The 21633-nt window shown below is 33.9% G+C and overlaps 1 protein-coding gene and 1 long non-coding RNA gene across 2 annotated transcripts in view; one reads left to right on the plus strand and one right to left on the minus strand.

Annotated features, from left to right (window-relative positions):
• Nucleotides 1-1709: 1709 nt before the first annotated feature.
• The window catches only part of LOC136026576 (S-adenosylmethionine decarboxylase proenzyme-like), a 45797-nt gene continuing 25873 nt past the window's right edge, over nucleotides 1710-21633 (minus strand). The window contains exons 5-8 of the mRNA XM_065703281.1: nucleotides 20277-20605; nucleotides 14225-14317; nucleotides 11282-11437; nucleotides 1710-2272 (exon numbers count right to left, since the gene is read on the minus strand). Coding sequence (XP_065559353.1) covers nucleotides 2135-2272; nucleotides 11282-11437; nucleotides 14225-14317; nucleotides 20277-20605 — 716 coding nt within the window. The 3' untranslated portion in view covers nucleotides 1710-2134. The remainder of the gene's footprint in view (nucleotides 2273-11281; nucleotides 11438-14224; nucleotides 14318-20276; nucleotides 20606-21633) is intronic.
• On the plus strand, nucleotides 10563-17767 carry LOC136026577 (uncharacterized). Its single transcript, XR_010617340.1, has 2 exons — nucleotides 10563-10720; nucleotides 17486-17767. It is a non-coding gene; the product is annotated as an uncharacterized LOC136026577 (long non-coding RNA).

Genomic DNA, 21633 nt, shown 5'->3' on the forward strand with positions numbered 1-21633 from the left:
CCAGTTTTTACATACAGTAATGGTTATTGGGAAGTATACACACGTTTTCAGGGGTATTTTTTTGTTGGGGGGGGGGTATTTCATACATCTTTTTGCTCTTTAAATGCATGTGAATGTGACGTCATTCACACAAAAAAGTTAGTTTTTGCAAAATTAAGCCTTGTCCATGATCCACCGTCTTGTCCATGACCCACCAAAATGTAGCCATGTCCCACTTGTGAGGCCTACATTCCACGCTTGGAATTAAGGCCCTCGTGATTTCGTATCAGGTAGCTAACATGATAAAAAAAAGTTTTATCTATTTTTTTTTTTTATTCTAGGTAGCAAACAACAAGTAACTATTATTCATGAAGAATAGCCTATTGATTTTTTTACCACCAGACAGAACCAGACTGAACTAGTTTTTCTTAGATTATTGAACCGTACATGCTTAGAAAACTCAGAGCCTCTGAATATATTTATTTTGAAAACTTAGGGTCCGTTTTCTTGAGGATGAGAGCTGCGTGGAAGTCATCCATCCACATGAACACGTGTTTTCGTTCTGTATTTGTTAAATACAAGTATGTTTTTGTTTACCTCTCATATACATATTCTTGAGCTTGTCGAAAAGCCCTAGTTCAACTCGACCTCGAGATCAGATTAGAGGCGAATAAAGAAATCCACCTTTTTGTCGACAAAATGATTGTTTTCGTGGGGATGGGAGGTAAACATGAGTTCAACCGCCATCCACATAAAAATAGGCCTTTCCTGCATAATGTTTAAGCAAATCTCACTTATAATCTAATGGTTTTGCATAATACGTTTTCTTCATTGAATGTCCATGTGTGGTAAGTTTGAAAAGATTGCCAAGAAAACACTACGTTTTCTGATATAAAGAAGCCGGGCTATCGTATGCTTAAGCTCTTTAAACTTTGGTCGAAAAAAGACAAGACATCAAGGCCTTAGAAGTTATTGTTTACTTCCGTAATTAAATTAGTAATGATAATTATCAAAATAAAAAAAAACTACCCCTTAGATTACGCAAATATTATCAGAATGCTCATACGCCTGTCCATTCAAAACGCTTTTAAGGTAACCAAGGTTACTTCACAGTCTCGAGAACCTTTTTTCAGTCTATGTAGAGAATATTTTTTTAACTTAAAGCGAGCAATACTTTATTTTTCGCCTAAACTATGGTGCTGGACTTGAGGCGGTCTGATCTAAAAAAGATTCTAAATTCAAAATCTGATTCTAAAATGAACTGAAGATTCGAATCTAAAGTGCTAAGATGTACCAAAGAAGTGAAACATCTCCATGATCCCAAACAGAAACAATACCATCCCACAAACCGACACAAAAACGGGCTTAAGGGGAAAACTTGAATGCAGAGGTTTTTAATAATTCCATGTAAACAAATAATAAAGAGAGATAAAACTAAAATAAAACCTCAAACGAAACTGCGGCCAGTAGTGAGAAAAGAGATGAAAGACTAATAACGTGGATATTTCGCCTGCATCTAAACTAGGCGTCCTCATCGCAACTTTTAAGAGCTTTCATACCATGTAAAAAATGGTACAGACCCGGAGTTTTTAGTGAATGTATCTTACTACAGATATACCAGGCCTTCATTTATCAATTTTTTTTATGTCAACGACGTTAATGGACAAGAGGTAAGAAAAAAAAGTCTGGGAACCTACAATATATAATGAATTGTTAATTAACAACGTATATACTCCACTAAAAGCATATTTATTTCAATACAAAGCTATACAATACTTGAACTGATTCACCTCGAATCCTAGCTCACACTTAAAGACAAGAAAACATCGAACGATCGCTTTATCCATCAGTATAGGCCATCTGTTAGGAAGAACATGCTATGGATGGCGGGAAATTCAAAAACTTTTAAACATCATCATTTAGATGAAAAATACTTGAAACATCAGCTAATTTTAGTTTTCCATAAGGAACAAAGCGAACGCTCTGAAGGTAAAAAGAGCTGATCAATTAGAACTTTCGCCCCTAAATTTTTACCTTCAACAATATAATAAAAAGGTAAATTAAATTTGAAAGAAGAAAAAGACACACTAAAACTATGGGTAGCTACAACGTAGCTTTGGTGTAGCCCAGGGTAAACCCTGGGTGCCTTTAGGCCTCAGCTAGGGAATTTTGAGTAGAGTGCATAGGTGAGGTCGTAGTTTTTCAGCTGACAATATTGCAGATCGCGGCGAAGGTAGTCTTCACCAAGAGTGTATGTTGTTATTTCTTTGTGTGTCTTATCTCCATCCAAGCCCTGAAAAATGATATTCATTTAATCCTGTAATATTGCTCATTAATTAGATCAATCATGCATTTTTTTTTACTTTTTAATGAAGTCACTAGACAATCTAGGCACTTTGGGTATACACTACGGGTACCTGGAGATATTTAGGGAAGGTAATCAGGAAGGGTGTGCGAAAGCACAGGATGGCTGGCCCCCATCCTGCCACTGCACTTCCTGGCTGAAGAGCCTTGAGACGGACAGCACCGCCGGTTCGGGTCTAGTGCCGCATTTTTACTTTTTCCTTCACCATTAGACACTACCCTGTTAATAACACAAGCAGTTTTAAATTAAGATCTTCCCATATTGGGTCGCTGAAAATATAACTCTTAAATGTTTTGTTTTCTTTCGATTAACCGCTAGGTACATAGCCCTTCGGACAAGAAGTGGGGAAGCTCAGGGGTGTCAATATGAGGGGGCAGGGGGTGTGGGTTGGAAATTCATCAAAGAAAATGATAATTTTGATATAGCATCCACACGGAGATAACAAAATAACTGAGAAACTGGTCTTTTGACCAGGGGGGTATAGACAGGAAAAAATATAACACAGATATTTCGCTAATATAATCAACACGGCGTCTTCAGTAAAAAAAAAAATAATAATAATAAAAAAAAACTGAAAACAGTGAAAAAAAACTTCTCTTGAGATAAGTTGTTTAAGATCCGCGAATGTTCTGCAGCAAAAAAAAAGTACATCTTTTTTAACATAAATATTATTAAAACAACATGTTTATGGCCATGAAAAAGCAAAGAACAATCCAATGAATATTTCGTCCAAAAAGAAAAGAATCTAAAATCGAGTATAAAAGAATAAAGCCCGATATATAAGATAACTACTTCCTGTAAAAACCACGGAAGTAGAATATAAAGTAAATAAATAACAACTCGGAAGCAACTAAACAATTCTTCTTTTTTTGCTCAACAACACAGAAGCAACTGAACACTTTTTCGATCTTTTCCGTTAAATATATACTGCTATTAAAATGTAATTTTAATCGTTTACTAGTGGAAACAGCAAAAGGATCTTGAATCTTCAAATAATTTGGTAAATGTTTACTTTCATTCCAAGTGCTTCAAAGTGCGTATTACTGCACATAGCAAGATTCCGATGATCGCATATTGTTTCTTTGTCATTATTAGAGAAGCGAATCCATTTCTGGTTGACCCTCCTCCTCCATGGAGCAAACTAAAAATGCGTAAAGTGGGCTTGCTTACAGGTAACCTTACCTTTAGAGCGATGTGCTTTAGTCCATGAGCCATGCGGACAGCGGAGCGAGGTCTGTATTCTATATTTATTTAATAAACCTCGTTTGAGGGCTTCTTTTGAGTTTTATCACTCTTTGTTGAATAAATATAATATACAGACCTCGCCCCGCTGACCGCGGGGCTCATGGACTAATACACATCGCTCTAAAGGTAAGGTTCCCTGTAAGTAAGCCCACTTTACGCATTTTTAGTCTCGTCGGAGGGGGGTCTTAGAAACCTAAAAAAATGGATGCGCTTCTCTAATCAAACAGTTCGTGGTAACGAACTGTAGTAAGGAGCGACCCGGCTCAATAGTAACCAAAACTCTAAAAAATTGAATTTTGATATCAATAACTACATCAAAAGAATCGCATTTTAATGCTGATTTTAAATATATAAGTTTCATCAAGTTTAGTCTTACCGATCAAAAGTTACGAACCTGAGAAAATTTGCCTTATTTAGGAAAATAGGGGGAAACACCCCCTAAAAGTCGTAGGATCTTAACAAAAATGACACCATCAGATTCAGCGTATCAGAGAACCATACTGTAGAAGTTTCAAGCTCCTGTCTACAAAAATGTGGAATTTTGTATTTTTTGCCAGAACACAAATCACGGGTGCGTGTTTTTTTTTTTTTTTTTTTTTTTTTTTTTTTTTTTTTTTTTTTTTTTTTTTTTTTTTTTTTTTTTTTTTTTTTTTTTTTCCAGGGGTCATCGTATCGACCAAGTGGTCCTATAATGTCGCAAGAGGGCTCATTCTAACGGAAATGAAAAGTTCTAGTGCCCTTTTTAAGTGACCAAAAAAATTGGAGGGCATCTAGGCCCCCTCCCACGCTCATTTTTTTCCCAAAGTCAACGGATCAAAATTTTGAGATAGCCATTTTGTTCAGCATAGTCGAAAACCATAATAACTATGTCTTCGGGGATGACTCGCTCCCCCACAATCCCTGGGGGAGGGGCTGCAAGTTAAAAACTTTGACCATTGTTTACATATAGTAACGGTTATTGGGAAGTGTACAGACGTTTTCAGGGGGATTTTATTTTGTTTGGGGGTGGAACTGAGGAGAGGGGGCTATGTTGGAGGATCTTTCTTTGGAGGAATATGTCATGGGGGAAGAAAAATTCAATGACAAGGGCGCAGGATTCTCTAGCATTACTATAAGAAAACAATGAAAAATAAACATGAAAACGTTTTTTTCAAATGAAAGGAAGAAGTAGCATTGAAACTTAAAACGAACAGAGATTATTACGCATATGAGGGGTTCTAAAAATACTTTAGCATAAAGAGCGAGGTATTTAGGAGGAGATAAATACCTTGCTCTTTATGCTAAAGTATTTTTAGTAATTTCAACTATTTATTCTACGGCCTTTCTGATTCAGGGGTCATTCTTAAAGAATTGGGACAAAACTTACGATTTAGTGTAAAGAGCGAGATATTAACGAGGGTACAAACCCCCTCGTATACATAATAAAAATATAAGGTTATGAAAGTTTGTTACGTAAGTTAATTCTTAAGTTACGTATATTTTTTACTAATAAAAACGTTCGTTAAAAATTAAAAGTTCTAGTTGCCTTTTTAAGTAACCGAAAAATTGGAGGGCAACTAGGCCTCCTTCTCCACCCCTTATTTCTCAAAATCGTCTGATCAAAACTAAGTGAAAGCCATTTAGCCAAAAAAAGAATTAATATACAAATTTCATTTTAATAATTTATGTGCGGAGAGCCAAAACCAAACATGCATTAATTCAAAAACATTCAGAAATTAAATTTAAAAAAAAACAATTTTTTTAGCTGAAAGTAAGGAGCGACATTAAAACTTAAAACGAACAGAAATTACTCCGTATATGAAATGAGTTGTCCCCTCCGCAATCCCTCGCTCTTTACGCTAAAGTTTGACTCTGCCATAATTCTACTTTTTAAAACAATTTAAAGCTTTAGCGTAAAGAGCGAGGGATTGCGGAGGGGACAACTCATTTCATATACGGAGTAATTTCTGTTCGTTTTAAGTTTTAATGTCGCTCCTTACTTTCAGCTAAAAAAATTGTTTTTTTTTTTTTTATTTAATAAGGACAAAGAAACAATATGTGATCATCAGAATCTTGTTATATGCAGTAGTATGCACTTCAGAGCACTTGGAACGAAAGTAAAAATTTACCAAATTATTTAATCTTTCAAATTATAAACATGATAATTATTAAAAAGAATAAGAAATACATAAGAGAAAATTTTGCAGAATATCGCCGATTATTGGTCTTCTTCGAGTTAATCAGGGAACTAAATTAAATATTTGGTATATGAACAACGGAAGTGCTATCTAGTAGTGGTACACGTATGACGGAGAAGGTCTCTTTTTCTTCCTTTCAACTTTTTTCCCTACTGACCAATAAGTGAAGTTAGGTTCTTTTGTGAAACAAACTACGATGCAGGTACGTTTTAATGAAATATTTTGTATATAAGAGGTGGTTAGGTTTTGTTAAATTAGGTATTCGATATAATGCACCCCACCCCACCCCCTAATGTGCAGATATATAGACCAAACTTTTGATAAAGCTAAAGAAATAAAACAAAATATGATGAAAATATAATACTTTAATAGGAAAATTGTAAAATTAAAACTAAGAATGATGTACCCAGAACGCAGAAATGTCGTTAAGAATTGCGTTAAAAGGAAGTCTTCCTTCTGCATTTACTGCCGTCCGCCACATGTACTCTACTAAGTATGATTGTAAATGATGACAGGGTGTACCTCGCTAAACGAGCCGTTTATTACGCCAATTTACGGGACCCTACTTCTCTCTAATTTTTGGGTAGAGATAATATAATTGCCTGGAAAAATATAATTGCCTCTTTTTCAGTCTTTGGCAAATCTCAAATCTTCATTTCAAAATCCACGTTCAGACACTGTCTTCTATCGCTATGCGTAGCAAACTAAACTGAGTTTTGTCTTTGTGGCTATGAAACCGGATTGTGTCAGCAAAATTCTTGAGTATGTTCTGAATTGAATCAATTGAATAATGAACAAGTATCAAATATAATGTACCTGCATCGTAGTTTGTTTCACGAAAGAACCTAACTTCAGTTATTGAATGTGTTCTGAATAATACACAAGTACCATTATTTCTTTGGTTTTGTCATGATAGAACCACGCTTCCAATCTTTTATATGCTGAACAACTCCGCGAAAATCGAATGCTTACGTGTTGGCAAATATTTTTATCTAGACATTCCAGTTTGAGCTGAATATGCATTAACGACACGACACAGGAAACAAGTCACTGTTCATTTACTCTTTAAGAAATTTTAGGCGTGACCTTGAAAGAGCGATTCAGCATTGTATTGGATCCTCTCCAACTTCTTCTTTTCTTATTGATCCTTCTTCCGTGAAAGAATAGGAAACGCAATGGTACATTAAAGGCTGAAACTTTCCCAGAAACAAGCTAGTTCTAAAATTCTAAAAGTTTTTTTTTAAAGGTTTACAGCGAAGGCCGTAAATTTCTTATGCATTCATTATACAACTGTGTTGTTTTATTTAAGTCTGGAATTGAGTTTATAACAGATTTCCCCCTGTATTTGTATTATAAATATAATTGTAAAATAAACGTATGTATCTCGTGGATAAGAATATTCTATAAGTAGAAAGTGATTAAAAAAAATAACAAGTTGAACATTTATATCAGACATTTGTATAATATATCAGCTGCATAATAACATATATAATTTATATATAATAAAAATAAGCATTTATATTATTTAGATCAGACATCTATATGAACATGTTAACAAGAAAATAATGTACAGTGACTTGATCAGTGATCACTCACACATGATTAACTTAAAGCTTCAGCCCTCGTAAGTGGAATCTTTGACAAGTTTATCGCAGAATCTTTGAACTGTTCAGCATAGAATTAGGGACAAAGGTTTTTTCATGATTTTCAAGGGATCTTTTGCATCAGAATTTCTCAAAGATAACCTTAAAAAGCGAATTTAAGGCATAATATTTCCTAGTTATTTGGGCCAATATTAGCGGGAGAAGGGGGGGGGGGCTAAAATTCAATAAATAGAATTTTAAAAGCATATTTCATAAGGAAATCTTTTGGACCGAGTATAGTAACAGGTGGGGAAAGGGAAAATTTTCCCTATTATGTTTAAGATTAGTTGGGTGATGTTAGTACAAAAAAAAAAACAACAAAAAGAAAACTACTAGGAAACAATTCAGGGCCAAAAATTTAATTTTAAAAGCGTAGTATCTCCTAGGCAAATCCTCTGAATCATACTTAGTAGGAAGGGGGGGGGGCTGAATTTCCATTTGAGGGACAAGGTTAGTACATTACAGAAAAAGGGACATAATTTCAATGACGTTTCCAGGATTACAATCTTGTCAAGCAAACAGTTTAGGTAGAAACGACGACGTAACTGGCTGAAACACAAATAAAAAACGTGAACAAATCTTCTATATCATTGAAAGCTGAATATTTTTTTTTATCATTTTGATTGTTTCTTCCCTATCGGCATCCTTAAAAGGGTTATTTACACAATTTTTATTTCTTTTATTTCAGAATTGAATAGTTGAAAAGATTGGCAGTGTAAAAGCTGCAAGCCCTAAAGCATTGAAAAATCTTTAGGAAAAGCAGACGTAAAAGAGGCTCGAATGAACAGCGCAGTGTCACATTGCGCACACCTGTATGTTTTAAGGGCGCAATTAATTACTTTTTCTTCTTCATAACGGGTGATATAAAAACGTCAGACGATAGTGAGGTGTTCAGTGTGATGCAAACCACAACTTATCACACAGGTTCTAGAGGTATGCATTTATTTGCTTGAAACCTAACTTTTTCAGAAATCTGGCAAAATCTCCAATACAAAAAAAGCATTGGAAAAGGTTTCCCGTTCATACGCCAACAGAATTTGAAATATGATTACTTCGTTAAGGGCCATGGCCACTTCCAAAACATTTTAAATACTTGAAATGTATCCAAAAGGATAAGAAAAGAAAAATAAACTCTAAATGGGTCAAAGTTATGCTTCTCGAGTTTCGTTCTCCCCTCACCTAAATCCCAATAATTACATCGGTTCTTAATTGCCATCCCCCAAAGAACTATGACGGTCCCTGAGAATATTGTGGCCCTTGAAAAACCTTGATTGGAGATAAATAATCTACAAAAATAGAAGGTTCCATACTAATTAAGTATAGGACTTCTGATTTTTCTCTTTTTTAATATAGGTTTCATAATACTCATTATACTTCTAATGCAGGAGGTATTATCGTATATATTGCTTTTTTCAGTGGAAAAGAAAGACAACCTTTTATTATTACTTTGGTAAACAATTCAAAGTTGTTAATTATTTGGCGAGAAAGGGAGCCGAAGCCAGGATTAGGCTTGTTTGATTTTGAACAACGCTGTACTGTACATGATGACTTGGTCATACATTGGTCATAGTTTCGTTCGTTGGTCATACATTGGTCATAGTTTCGTTCGTTGGTCATACATTGGTCATAGTTTCGTTCGTTGGTCATACATTGGTCATAGTTTCGTTCGTTGGTCATACATTGGTCATAGTTTCGTTCGTTGGTCATAGTTTCGTTCGTTGGTCATACATTGGTCATAGTTTCGTTTCATGTCAGCTGCAGCTTAATGTTCATTTTATGACATTCCAATTTCAATGCTCCCCGAGTAATGTCGTCTAGATCCATTAACTATTTTATTAAATCCCCGTCCCTCTCAAAGAAGAGTTAGACCCATGTGTCGAGAAGGATTAGACCTATGAAAAATGGGGGTAAAGGTTGCCAAGACATATCTTAAACCAATCCTTTTCTAATTTAAATTCCGTTCTAAGAGTTTAAGTTGCTATTGAACACGGGGGAAAAGTGACTAACTCTAACAGTTAGTCACTCTCTAAGAGTTAGTCGAATCGAATCTCTAAGAGTTTCGGTTGCTATTGGTTGCTATTGGACAAAGGCTCATAGCTTTTGACGAGTAACATTAGACTTAGCAAATTTTATATATTTGGAATCAGCGTAAAAAGCCAATCCTTTTCTAATCAAAATTCCGTTCTAAGAGTTTCGATTGCTATTGGACCGAGTCACTCCTTATTTGGACGAGATGTTCGAAATAATCCAGACATCTAGAAATTCTCAGTATTTCTTAAAAGAGTCGTAAACAAATTAAAAAATGTTTTGGTGATAATCATTGAAACTAGACAAGGATCAATGGATATTTCTCACGGTTTTCAGCTTAATAATGTGCCAGAGGTGTTACCAGTCAACCAATCAGATCTTTAGAATAGTTGACTCCTTCATTGTAATCATCTTTTGACCCCTCCCCCCTCTATTCCTCTCTGGGATAACCATTTCTTATATGAAAATGCATTCTTATGCCAATGGGTAACAACCGTGAAGATATAACAATACAAGAACTTCTCTTTATAGCTAAATTTTTCGAGGCGAGGAGATCATGACTGATATCAAGAGAATTAGGCCCGATTTCAAACATACACGTTTGGCGTTAATCCACAACAACAAATAGCGAGTAAAAAGTGGACGGTGTTGTCAGCTTCTTTAAAAGTAACCTACGATTTTGGATTAAATTACGGCAACGTAACATTCTTTTATACACCTGTGTTTCAATTTCAATCAATTCCCAATGTATCTTCAAGGCTGTAAGAACTATTATTTGGATTCAAGTATACAACACACACAGCAAAGTGAACATTTTTAGCTGATAATAGTAACCATAATAATTTTTTACTCACTTTCTAGCCTACGAAATTAATTAAATGCACCCTTCCTTAAAAGCACCGAAACTCCTCCATAGTATCTACCGTTTGCCGAAACTTTTCTCCTACACTCAAAGACATCAAAATCTTCAGATGACGAAAAATGATCTAGAGAATTCTACGTCTCAACAGTGCACGTTTAAAAATGCACACTTGGCGTTAACCCACAACATCAAATAGCAAGCAAAAAGTGGACGGTATTGCCAACTCCTTTAAAGTAACCTACGATTTTGGATGCAAACAGTCACAGAGCGGTGATGACTGAGATATTATTTATTTTTAGATTTAAATATTATATCTTTGGAACAAAAATACAGTATATCTACATAGGAAGAATAATATTTAAAGCAAGAAATACGCTCAGTTTGAACAAGCCTGCATTTCGTAGTTTCAGTTTTGATAATGGTAAGTTTTGACCTTCTATTGTGATTGAGGCTATGTTCTTATCTTGACCCCCTCCATCTCTTTCTATTACTCCTTAGCGTGTTGTACTGCCTTTGTACTTTGTCTGAAGGGACAATAAATAAAGAGTGAGGGTTATAATATTGCTGCAAACATAGTTCTTAGGGTAATTTTTAATTAAACGAAACACACATAAAAATTAGGCTTAGGTTGTATCTCAGAACACCAGTTTCATAGCCGCAAATACAAGTGATAGAATGCATTGGAATTGTATGATTTGTGCTATATATATGCACGTTAGGGGCGGGTGTAGGTAAGGGGTGTTGTCCAAATACTTTATCCTACCCCCTAATGTGCAAATATATAGCCCAAATTACATTATTATATAAATCAAAAGCTATACGAAGGTTATATTTCAATGGGATTAACCTAACTTGGGTATGTTTCGTTTAATTAACAAGCACCGTTCTTAGTATATAGCAAGAACAGTAATGTTAGCATGCCAAGTTAAATTGAATTTATGTTAAATGATGAACTGAAATGAAATGATTCCTATAGCCTTACCTTGCAAGCAAAGGCAGTAACTACGAATTTTCCAGGTCTAAAAGTGTCCAAAACGCGTTGGATGACGGCACGATAACAATCGTGCGAAATGTTGGATTCGAAGCTCACGTACGAAAACTCTTTCTCAGGGGTAATATGGATGGTCATATATTCACCCTGAAAAGCAAACAATGAACTAAAATAAAAACAATGAAATACAGAAATCAAACTAAACTAAGCACTTATTCATGCCCTTTAACAAATAGGCTACTAACATGGACATATACAGGAGAAGGGCCTTGGGGCCCGGGCCTCCATAAAAATATTACTTGTTTTTAATTATCCCCTAACCATGAAAAAAGAATTCTGCGTGTTAAAAGAATCACCAGTATACACTAGCAAGTAAGTCCTTGTTTGAGAAAAATATCAGGTTTAAAAAATAGTATGTATTATTAAAAAATAGTAAAAAAATTTGATTTAAAAACGAAAGATCAAGTTATTTTTTTTCAACGTGTTAGAAAATAGAAAATTCAACTAAAAGCAGGGAAGTGGCTTACTAATCTTAGTAAACAAAAAATACAAAGATACCTCAACTTGAGGACACAGCTAGCTAATCCAGTGCCCTAGGAAAACGGATAAACCAACGTGGATGGACGACAGTACCTTCAATCATGTTATGTACATGTGATTTGGTAGATATGCAAAGCGAAGGCAGCCTTCGGGTTCGTACGCTAAATCATTAAATTCTAAATCCCTCAATCCTGTAATTTGTCAATATTTCCAATAGTCTCTTACATCTAGTTACCCTATTTTTGGCATTTTTTCAAAATTAAACCGGAAGCAAAAATTATATTGACAATCAAACGATATAACAGCATTTTACAGACAAAACAAAAGCAAATCAGCCAATGATATCTAATAGTATTTTGATCTTTTTTTTATATTTATACTTAGATTTCCACCCCATTTATATCCGAATATTATATCAAAATTTACTCATCTGAATTCAGCAAAATTCTTCTAATTCTTCGTCAAACTGATCAAAAATCGAATAGTTTCTTAATACAGAGACCCAATTTTTGGCACCATTTTCAAAATTACAGTGGTGATTACCGCTATTTTCGGAAAGAACATTGAATGTGGAATCAAACGATATTGCAGCGTTTTATGGATAAAGTGTAAAGCAGAAATGTAAAAAAAAATGTAAAAAATGTAAAGCATATCTGCAAGTGAAAGGGCAAAAACCTGGTTAAAAAAAGATTTTGAAGACACTGGATTTATCAGAGACATTCAGCATGTTTATTTGAATATTCATCTGCTTTAGGGTAATTCAATACTTCTAAATATTAATGCCGAGGAGGAGCATTCCAAGAAAACTTTAAGATGTTTTTGATCACTATTTTCCTCGCAAAAGTGAAATAACCATTTTTAAAGTAATGAATAACACCCTATCTTAAATAATCCTTTTGATCCTTTAAGATGACACTTTTTAGGATTATATTACATAGGACTAAGATTAATACATGAACATTTTTTTTTTGGAGAGAAAGATGGGTTTATTAATATCATACAATTCAATTCACTAGAAAATAATCAATACAATTCACCGGAAATAAGTCGGAAACAAGAAAGATCATCTGAGGACAGTGGAGTCACTTCACGAATATGAAGGTTTTTTGTCAATGTATGGGAGGAGGGATTTTGTCCTTTCTCAATTTTGTTCAATGAAAATACTAAAAAACTTTTTCTTTAAAAAATACAAAAAAAAGGAATCAGGAATTATATTGGACTTTTCATATATGAAAATAAAAAAGAGTATGTCTCAAAATCTAGTGGCGGCATATTGCTAGGTTTTTAGGTAAAAATACCACAAAACAGGCTTTTTATCAATGAAATACCAAAAAACGGTATTTTTCCAAATTTGAGGGAGGGACGAAAAATACCGCTCCCTAGAGGAGCAGAAACTTTGCTCCTTACTATTGAAACTTATTTTAGCAGATATCTTATCTATAATCTAGTCTCATTATGTCATAACAGAAAATATATTAAAATGGAGACTGAATACGACAAGTTCATTAAATACCAGACACGGAAATAATTCATTAAATTCTTAGCAAACAGTATATTGGACAAAGTAAATTAAAACATATAAAAACAAACTTTAACTATGCATTTTGACTAAACTCCATGCTTCTTTCACGTGGACATGACATTCCTTTGCGATAAAAAAAAGAGAAAAGAAAAAACTTGAAATTTATTGTGCAGGAAAAAAGAAAAGATTAAAAATTATGTACTTGCAAGCTAATATATAGAATAGACAGGACCATATCCAGGATTTTTATTCGGGGGAAAGGGGGATGTTTATAAAAAAAAACTTTAAAAATATCACACATTCGTTTATTCATTTCTGTTATGTTTCTACGAGTTGGACAAATATTTTGGGGTGGAGGGTTCAAACCCTTTAACCCCTCCATGGATATAAGAAAAGAATATATTTATTCACTATAATAGCTCAGAAGTACCATACACGGTGATAATGAAATCTAACTGTTCGAAATGGTTAAGTGGAACACCTTAGAAAACTCCAAAAATTGGAAACTTTTAAGGAAAATAACTTCCTGTAAATACGTAGTTACTCAGTTTTGGCAGTAATAATCGGTAAATTAAAAAAAGAAACATAGGTAAAAAATAAACTTAAGACATAAGGCGTCAAACAGCCTAAAGCAGCATTTTTGCCCCTTATCATAAAACAATTTTTTCAAAGTGATAGGTATTATAATGTAATAAAATTAATTATATAAAACATATCTTGTGGTGTGAAACTTTTTAAGCTGAAAACGTCAGTTTAAAATACGCGAGTTTTATGCCAACCTAGGGTGCTGTCATTCTTTTTGTTTTGAAATGCTGCCTTTTGACCTAAAAATAGGATTAGTTTCACAGAAGAAAACAATGAAAACAACTTACAGTCTTTAGTATGCCGTTCATGGAGTAACCACAGGGATCAAATAAGTAGTCATCAATGACACAACCAGGTATGATACGATCTATCCCAGATTTCTAAAAAAAAAAACACATAAGCCCGAAACACGATTTACTAAAAATCGATCATACAATCGAAGGTGTTATAACCTTATCGAGTTAAGAGTATTTTACCAGCATCAAAACGTTCATGCAGGAGTTTCAGAAGATTATAGTAGCACAAACTTTTTACTGGCTTATATTTTGATACTACTGAACCAATACGATCAAATTTAACTTTCCGTCTTTTGACTGACTGAAAATTTACCAAAAAAGTTTAATTTAAAAAAAGTTTAATCGAAATTAATCTGATTAATTTCGGACTTTACTATGTCTTCTAATAGTTCCCTAAATTCATTGGAAGTCACTAAGGGGCAGAGCATAATTATAAGAGCTCTGGGGATCTAGTTCTCGAGTTCTCAGGATCAAAATTTCCATGTGTCATATTGTAAAGCAAGTTGTTGTAACCAAAAGCGGATCTAGAGCGAAATCTGGGGGGGAGGGGGGCAATGTGACAAGAGCGCGAATAATTGACCAAACAATCGAAACACCAAGTTCGATCATACAGGCGAAGGCGTTAGAGGTTAAGAGCCTTAGAACCCATAATTATAAGAACTCTTGGGACCGAAATTTCCATGTGTCATGTTGTAAAGCAAGATGTAGCAAATAAAAGCGGATCTAGAAGGAAATCTGGGGGGGGGGAATGTGACAAGAGCGTCAATAATTGACCATTCAATCAAAGCGCCGAAGCCGACCATAAAATCGAAGGTGTTATCGGGTTAAGAACCTTATAGCCCACAATTATAAGAGTTCTCAGGAAACCTCTTAAATCTAGGCATTTTTTTTATATCTCCACTTTTTTTGCAGTCTAAGCTTTTTCAGAATATTTTTAATTATAAGGGTTTTGGTAACATCCTAGCAACAGATTTTATGGGGTGATGCAACAATAGAAAACCAGGAGGATCAGACAAACAATCGGGCATTTACTTTGAGGGGGGTCTAAAGAACTTCAAAAAGGGGCAAAATTTGAGATAAACAGAGGAAAATATGGACATCGGAGGGGGGACGACTTGATCACACAACCAAGGGGAATAGTACTACCATCATAGAAGAAATTTCTATTTCGTCTTAAATTTATTTTTATATGATAATATCTGAACAAAAAAAAAAAAAAAAAAAAAAAAAAAAAAAAAAAAAAAAAAAAAAAAAAAAAAAAAAAAAAAAAAAAAAAAAAAAAAAAAAAAAAAAAAAAAAAAAAAAAGCTTGAATTGAGGTGCCAGACAAAGCGGTTTTAAAAGTGCTAGAATCTTCCAACAGCACATAATCTTGACAAATTTTCTTGGTAAATAGAAATGGTCTCTTGAAACATAGTGCTGTCAAGGAGAATCACAACCATACACCATTTACTGCTAGACTAATTATGTCAAAATTACTGAAAAGTAATGTCTCTTTTTCCTGGTTCCATTACAACCGAACCCTCGTGTAATTTAACCCCGTACAACTGGACGGATTTAACTGAACCCTCGTTCATCTGACCTCAGATGTAACTCAACCCTCGCGTAACTCAACCACGGACACTCGTACAACTCATACCCAATTTAACTGAACCCTGATTCAACTGAAAGCCAATGCAAATGTCGAAGTAATTGTTATGTACCAAAGAACTTAAATTTTTGACAAAAAAAAAGAAATAAAACTGACCAATTTGACCATGAAAAATAACTATAGATGTAACTAGACCTAGAACACAAGATGTCGATTTAATTGTGCTTTGTAATAAGAACTCTAGATCTGGTCAAAATAAGGAAATTAAGGTGAGAAAGGGTGAAAAAGGATAAAATCATTTGATACTAAAAACTAAAATTATTTTGCCAAACATTTTGATGAAAAAAAAAATCATTTGACCAAAAATAAAACAAAGCTTGCTTATTAAATAGGAAATTCAGGAATTCCTATAAGTGAATTATTAATAAGAAAAACCTCCACACAGTTTTTGATAGTATCAGGCACCAAACAAACAGCTTAAGAAGCTATCTTAGGGAGTAAAAAGATTTTTTTTTGAATTTCTATGGACAAAAGGCGTCTACAAATTTCACTAATTATTTTTACTGAGTTATTTTCACGGTTCAGCGTGGCAACACTGACGAAAATGCGGACCTTTTTCTACAATAAAAAAAACCCTTTTCTACAATAAAAAGAAATATTTTTCTACAATAAAAAAAAAACTACTTCGGATATCGCACTTTTCAGGCAATTAGAACTAAAGATGGGCCTAGGGACAAAAAAAGTTATTTTATTACATTTTTTACTTAAAGAAAGCAGAAGCCATAAATTTCGCATGAGCCGAATTGTTGAGCTTAGTTTATGATTTTAAGCTGGAAGATCTGCCAAGAACTACCACATACGTCTTTTATTCCATCAACAAAAAAACACGAAGATTGCTTAATATAGTGGCAATATACCCACAAAACATGTTACTGATTTATGCATTTCTATAGCTTTTTTCCAAGACGTTCAACTTTTTTCTATCTACAAAATTTATTCCACGTAGATTTCTGATCATTTTCATTAAAGATTGTGCTAGGTTTTGCCTTAGAAATTCATCTCCAATTTGGGTGACTTGTGAGCTCCATTTCTATTTCTTTAGCCGCTATATTCACACACATCGTGACAAACAGTCGCACAGACTGTTTTATAGTTGGTTTTAGTTGTAATTTTTATATATTAATTTTATACTTATTTCGCTACAGACGGATCTTAGACAGAGAGCGAAATATAAAAATTTTTTCGTCAAAACTTCATTGTGTTAAAATAATTCCTTGTTGTATTGATTTTTGTTATTTGCTCATAAATCTTGTATTCTTCCGACAAAGAAAAGACGCATGAAGACTGCTTAATTTACTTTTTTTAGATTTTTTTTAAGAATATAAGAAATCTTTTTTTTTAATTTATTTTTTTAAGAACACAAGCAAAATAATAATGTATACAATATTTTCCAAATTTGTTTCCACACTTTCTCTTCTTAATTATTTTTCTTGTATTCTTAATAAAAAGAAAAAATTGAAATATAGCTTTGTAAGTATTCTTAAAAAAAAAAAAAAAATTAAACCCGCTTTGACTCTTGAGCTAAACTTAGAAGAATGAAAAGAATCGAATTATTTTTTTTAAGAATACACGCAAAATACTAATGCATACATTGTTTTCCAGATTACTTTCGAAATTTTTTCTCAACATTTCTTTCGACATATTTCTCAGAGATTCCTGTTTCATTTGCGTCGTCAATTGGTCAACATTGTAGAGCTCACAGTGACGACTGACGGGCAAGACAGCCAAAACAGAGAACCCAAACAAATAGTCATATCTCCATTGCTGTTCACGTTTTTAAATGCATGCATTTGAATCTAATTAATTCATTCTGTGTATTCTAAATCATATTTAAATACTTCTTCTCTGAATTCGAAATACAAATATACATATATATTTCTTAAATTTCCTGTGGTGCTTTGTTGTCTCCGCTAGATGTCTCTACTTGGAACTGATTCAGTCTCGGGGATTTCAAAATTTGACTAGTTTCAAAACCTAAAATTAAATGAAAGAAAACGTGTAATTTTGCCGACTATTTTTGGAACGTTCTTATACACTCATAACGTTCTTCAAAGGCAAGAAGATTTGCAAAGAGAATGCAACTACCAACTGTCAGAGCTGCCCAAGCAAAAAGCTCTTGACTCAAATTGGCACTAGCGAAATCTCGGTATAGTGAACTTTCATTGTGAATGGACCTTAAATAGGCTGATACTCGAAAAGACTTGTCGTTCCCCCGCCCCCCTGGTAGCAATCTAGGAAGAAAATAAAGTGAATAAACATATGATGGGCTAAAGGTGCTAAATGAGCTAAAGATATTTTCTGGAGAAATTACCTACAGATTAATTTGGGTACCCGACTGGCCGACCGCATCTCAAACAGTAAAATGTGCGCAAATTGCGGTTCAATCCCGCTTTCCAGGGCTATGATTAGAGAAAAGTTGAGACGGCTAGGGCCCGTTTTACGGATGGCAGATTGACAAAGATTGTCCTTGCCTGCCTACAATCTAGGGCCAAAAGAAAAGCATATCGTCCACGACTGGGATGGGAGGAGGTCGTAAGGAAAGATTTAAGGGAAATGGGAACTTTTTGGGAGGATTTAAAGAGGGAGACCACGAATTGACTGGAATGGAGAAGGATTTCGTGTAGCTGTGTTGACCTTAGGCGGCTTGGTGCAGCAGTGAGTTGTTAGTAGTAGTAAAGGTGCCAAGACTCAAAGATGCTGAAATTGAGCTGACGGCTGAAAACGGGAAAGTCACGGAGCCTTTGGCAAAAGCTATAGATCTCTTGCAAGGTGTAGAGCTCTATGTCTTATAACTTTTTTAGGTACTTTTGTATTATTCAGCACACACTCGCGAAGTGAAGTTAGGTTAATCATAATGAAATTTACCAAAATATGATGAAAATACAATACTTTGTAACAAAATTATGGAAACTACAACAAAGAGTAATGATTAAATATTACACATATTCATAATATATTAATTAAATATTACGCAGAACACATATTAAATACATAACATAACCATACCCAACCAAAATACAATCTCTATATATTGAATATTTAGTAAAAATATTCCTAAAACGTAGATTTCAACCGAGTCCAAGGTAATTTCTGACAGTTATAAACCGAACGGATTTTAACAAACAAACATTTTTCTTTTCTCAACCTAATTTAATTTTTTAATAGCTTTTAATTTTTGCCAAAATCTAAAAAGAGTAGATTGAATAAACATAATTATATTGTTATCCAAGTTGAATAAACTAAACAACTCATTATTGCTATACTGAGTCTACGCAGTTAGACAACAACTTTAAAAACAATTCAGTTTAATTCTTTTCATTTCAACTGAATTTTTTCACTAATTTTCGCAAAAAATTAAAATGAGTAGATTAAACAAGAAAATATATCGTTGCCCAAGTTAAATAAACTAAATAATGATTTATTGCAACATAAAGCCTTTACATAGTTACATAATGACTTTGAGCAAGTGACCGTTCTTTTTTCAATTAAATTAATTTTTTCATTAATTTTTGCAAACATTAAAAAAGAGTAGATTAAATAAAGAAAATTATATGGTTATCAAATTTAAATAAAATAAATATCGGCTTACTGCTATATAAAATTTTTACACAATTAACTAACGACATTGAGAAAATAATATTTTACTTTTCTTCTACTTAGATTGTAAAGTCAATTTATTTAAATTTTTATCTCTGATTATCGCGGTGTACCCCAATATCTTTAAGGAGCCAATGCGTTTAGGTTACTTTGTGAACATATACAAATGATTTTTAAGACTACACAGCCTTGGAATTAATATTTTAAGATATGAAATAAAACTATTCCGACTACAGTTGCATCATTGTCCACTACCGTCAGTAAAGGTATATAATATTTGTGCTTAGGAAATAAGACATATGACCTGTTTCTGTTTTTTTTATTATTATTATCTTTTTTTTAGTTTCTGTAGAATAAATTTAATGTGAGTAGCAAACTTACATTAAAATGCGCCTGCTATGAAGAATATTTCTTTATCAAAAGTATATATATTTATTAGGTTAGACTTCCTTTCATGTTGGTTGGGAGCAAGACATGACCAGCAAGCTGGATCGCGTTGATAGAAATACTTAAATTTAAGAAAAAGGACAAAAAAACATGAAAACTAGAAGATCATTTGACTAGTTTTTCTTCTTTTTTGTGGGGGGAGGGGGTGTAAAAAAATAGGGGATAATTTCACGAAAACCCCTTCCCACTGGTGCTCCTGACATCAATGGGTACCTTACGGCGTAACGACGTTGAAATACAATGATTTTATCCTTTTTTTTCACATAAATCTCCATCAAAGTTGCTTATTTTATACATAAAAAATAAAATTGGAAATCCGCAATCAAATCATTTTTAAATCAAATCTTACCTCAGTAGCTTCTGCGGCTGTTTTTGAGCACTCTTTAGTAAATATCTTCATCAATTCCGGGTCAAGATTCGTCATCAGAATTTCAATGGTATGGTCACGATCTTGACATTCTGTTAATCCTCGAGTGCCGCTTTCAAGCCATGCCGCAATCCCTGAATCATCCGAATTCTCTGAGCCATCTGATTCGATTGATTCAGTGTCAGACTGGCCATCGGAGAGTGAGCCGCCACTAGAAACGCGACGCAAGACCTCAGCCGGCAAGACTGGGTTTAAGGTATAAAGATACCAACAATCTCGATTCACGGAGCCGAAACAATAAGCAGCCCCATCTGAAAATGAAGAAAAACATAAAATCCCGCCTAGAAAGATAGAGTGCGTCTTGCCACCGTAAAACATGCATCACCCGCAGACCGCAATAAAGCTTGATTAGGGTCTCTTTGTCTTTGGGCCCTTCCAACATCAATATTCAGCCCACCAAGTGCTAAATATAGATCAACTACATATATTACAAACAATAGTGGTCCCAAGGGGGACCCCTATAGAACTCCACACATCTTACTTTACAATTTATTGATGTACCTCCAATTTCACAAAAAAGGACACGATCATTAAGATAAGAGGCAAAAAGTCGCAGCGCATTCCCGTGAATACCTCCATTTTCTAGTATCTTTAATAAGCTCATATGGTAACAAGTATCAAACGCCTTTAATACGTCTAGAAACACTGAACCAACTTTAAATTTATTGATCAAAACCATCACTGTTTTAGTAAGGAAGTAGATAGCATCCTCAGTAGAATAACATCTATGAAAACCTAACTGATTTAAAAAAAAGTCCATTTTTACTCAAAAAACTATCCAAACTCGCAAACATTAATTTCTCCATCACTCTTGAAAAGGTTGACAGTAGAGAAATCGGTCTATAATTATAAAATATTTTGGGTCACCCTGTTTACATAATGGTATAATTTTTGCTCTTTCAAAGGCATTTGGGAATGAGCCTTCTTTAAAACAACCATTAACCATATCAACAAAATTTTGCACAAAAAATGGCAAAATTCGATTTCACTATCCTCAAAGATATATAATCAGGTCCTGCAGTACTGCTCTTGATTGAAGAAACACCTGTCAATCACTTCTTGATCAGTCACCTTTGTAAGCCAAATGCTCAAATTACATGATGGGCCCAGAAACTGTTTAAAAGTTCCATTCTCAGGATAAAATTCAATCGAATTCTTTATTTTACAACATATATTAGAACAATGGGAAGCCATTCCTTCGGCAAGTTGACCTGGGTCTTCCTGCTGATTTAAATATGGTGTCTTGCTAGCATTATTTCCAATGACTGACTTAATTGTC

The sequence above is a fragment of the Artemia franciscana genome, chromosome 4, assembly GCF_032884065.1.
Source record: "Artemia franciscana chromosome 4, ASM3288406v1, whole genome shotgun sequence".
NCBI lineage: Eukaryota > Metazoa > Arthropoda > Branchiopoda > Anostraca > Artemiidae > Artemia > Artemia franciscana.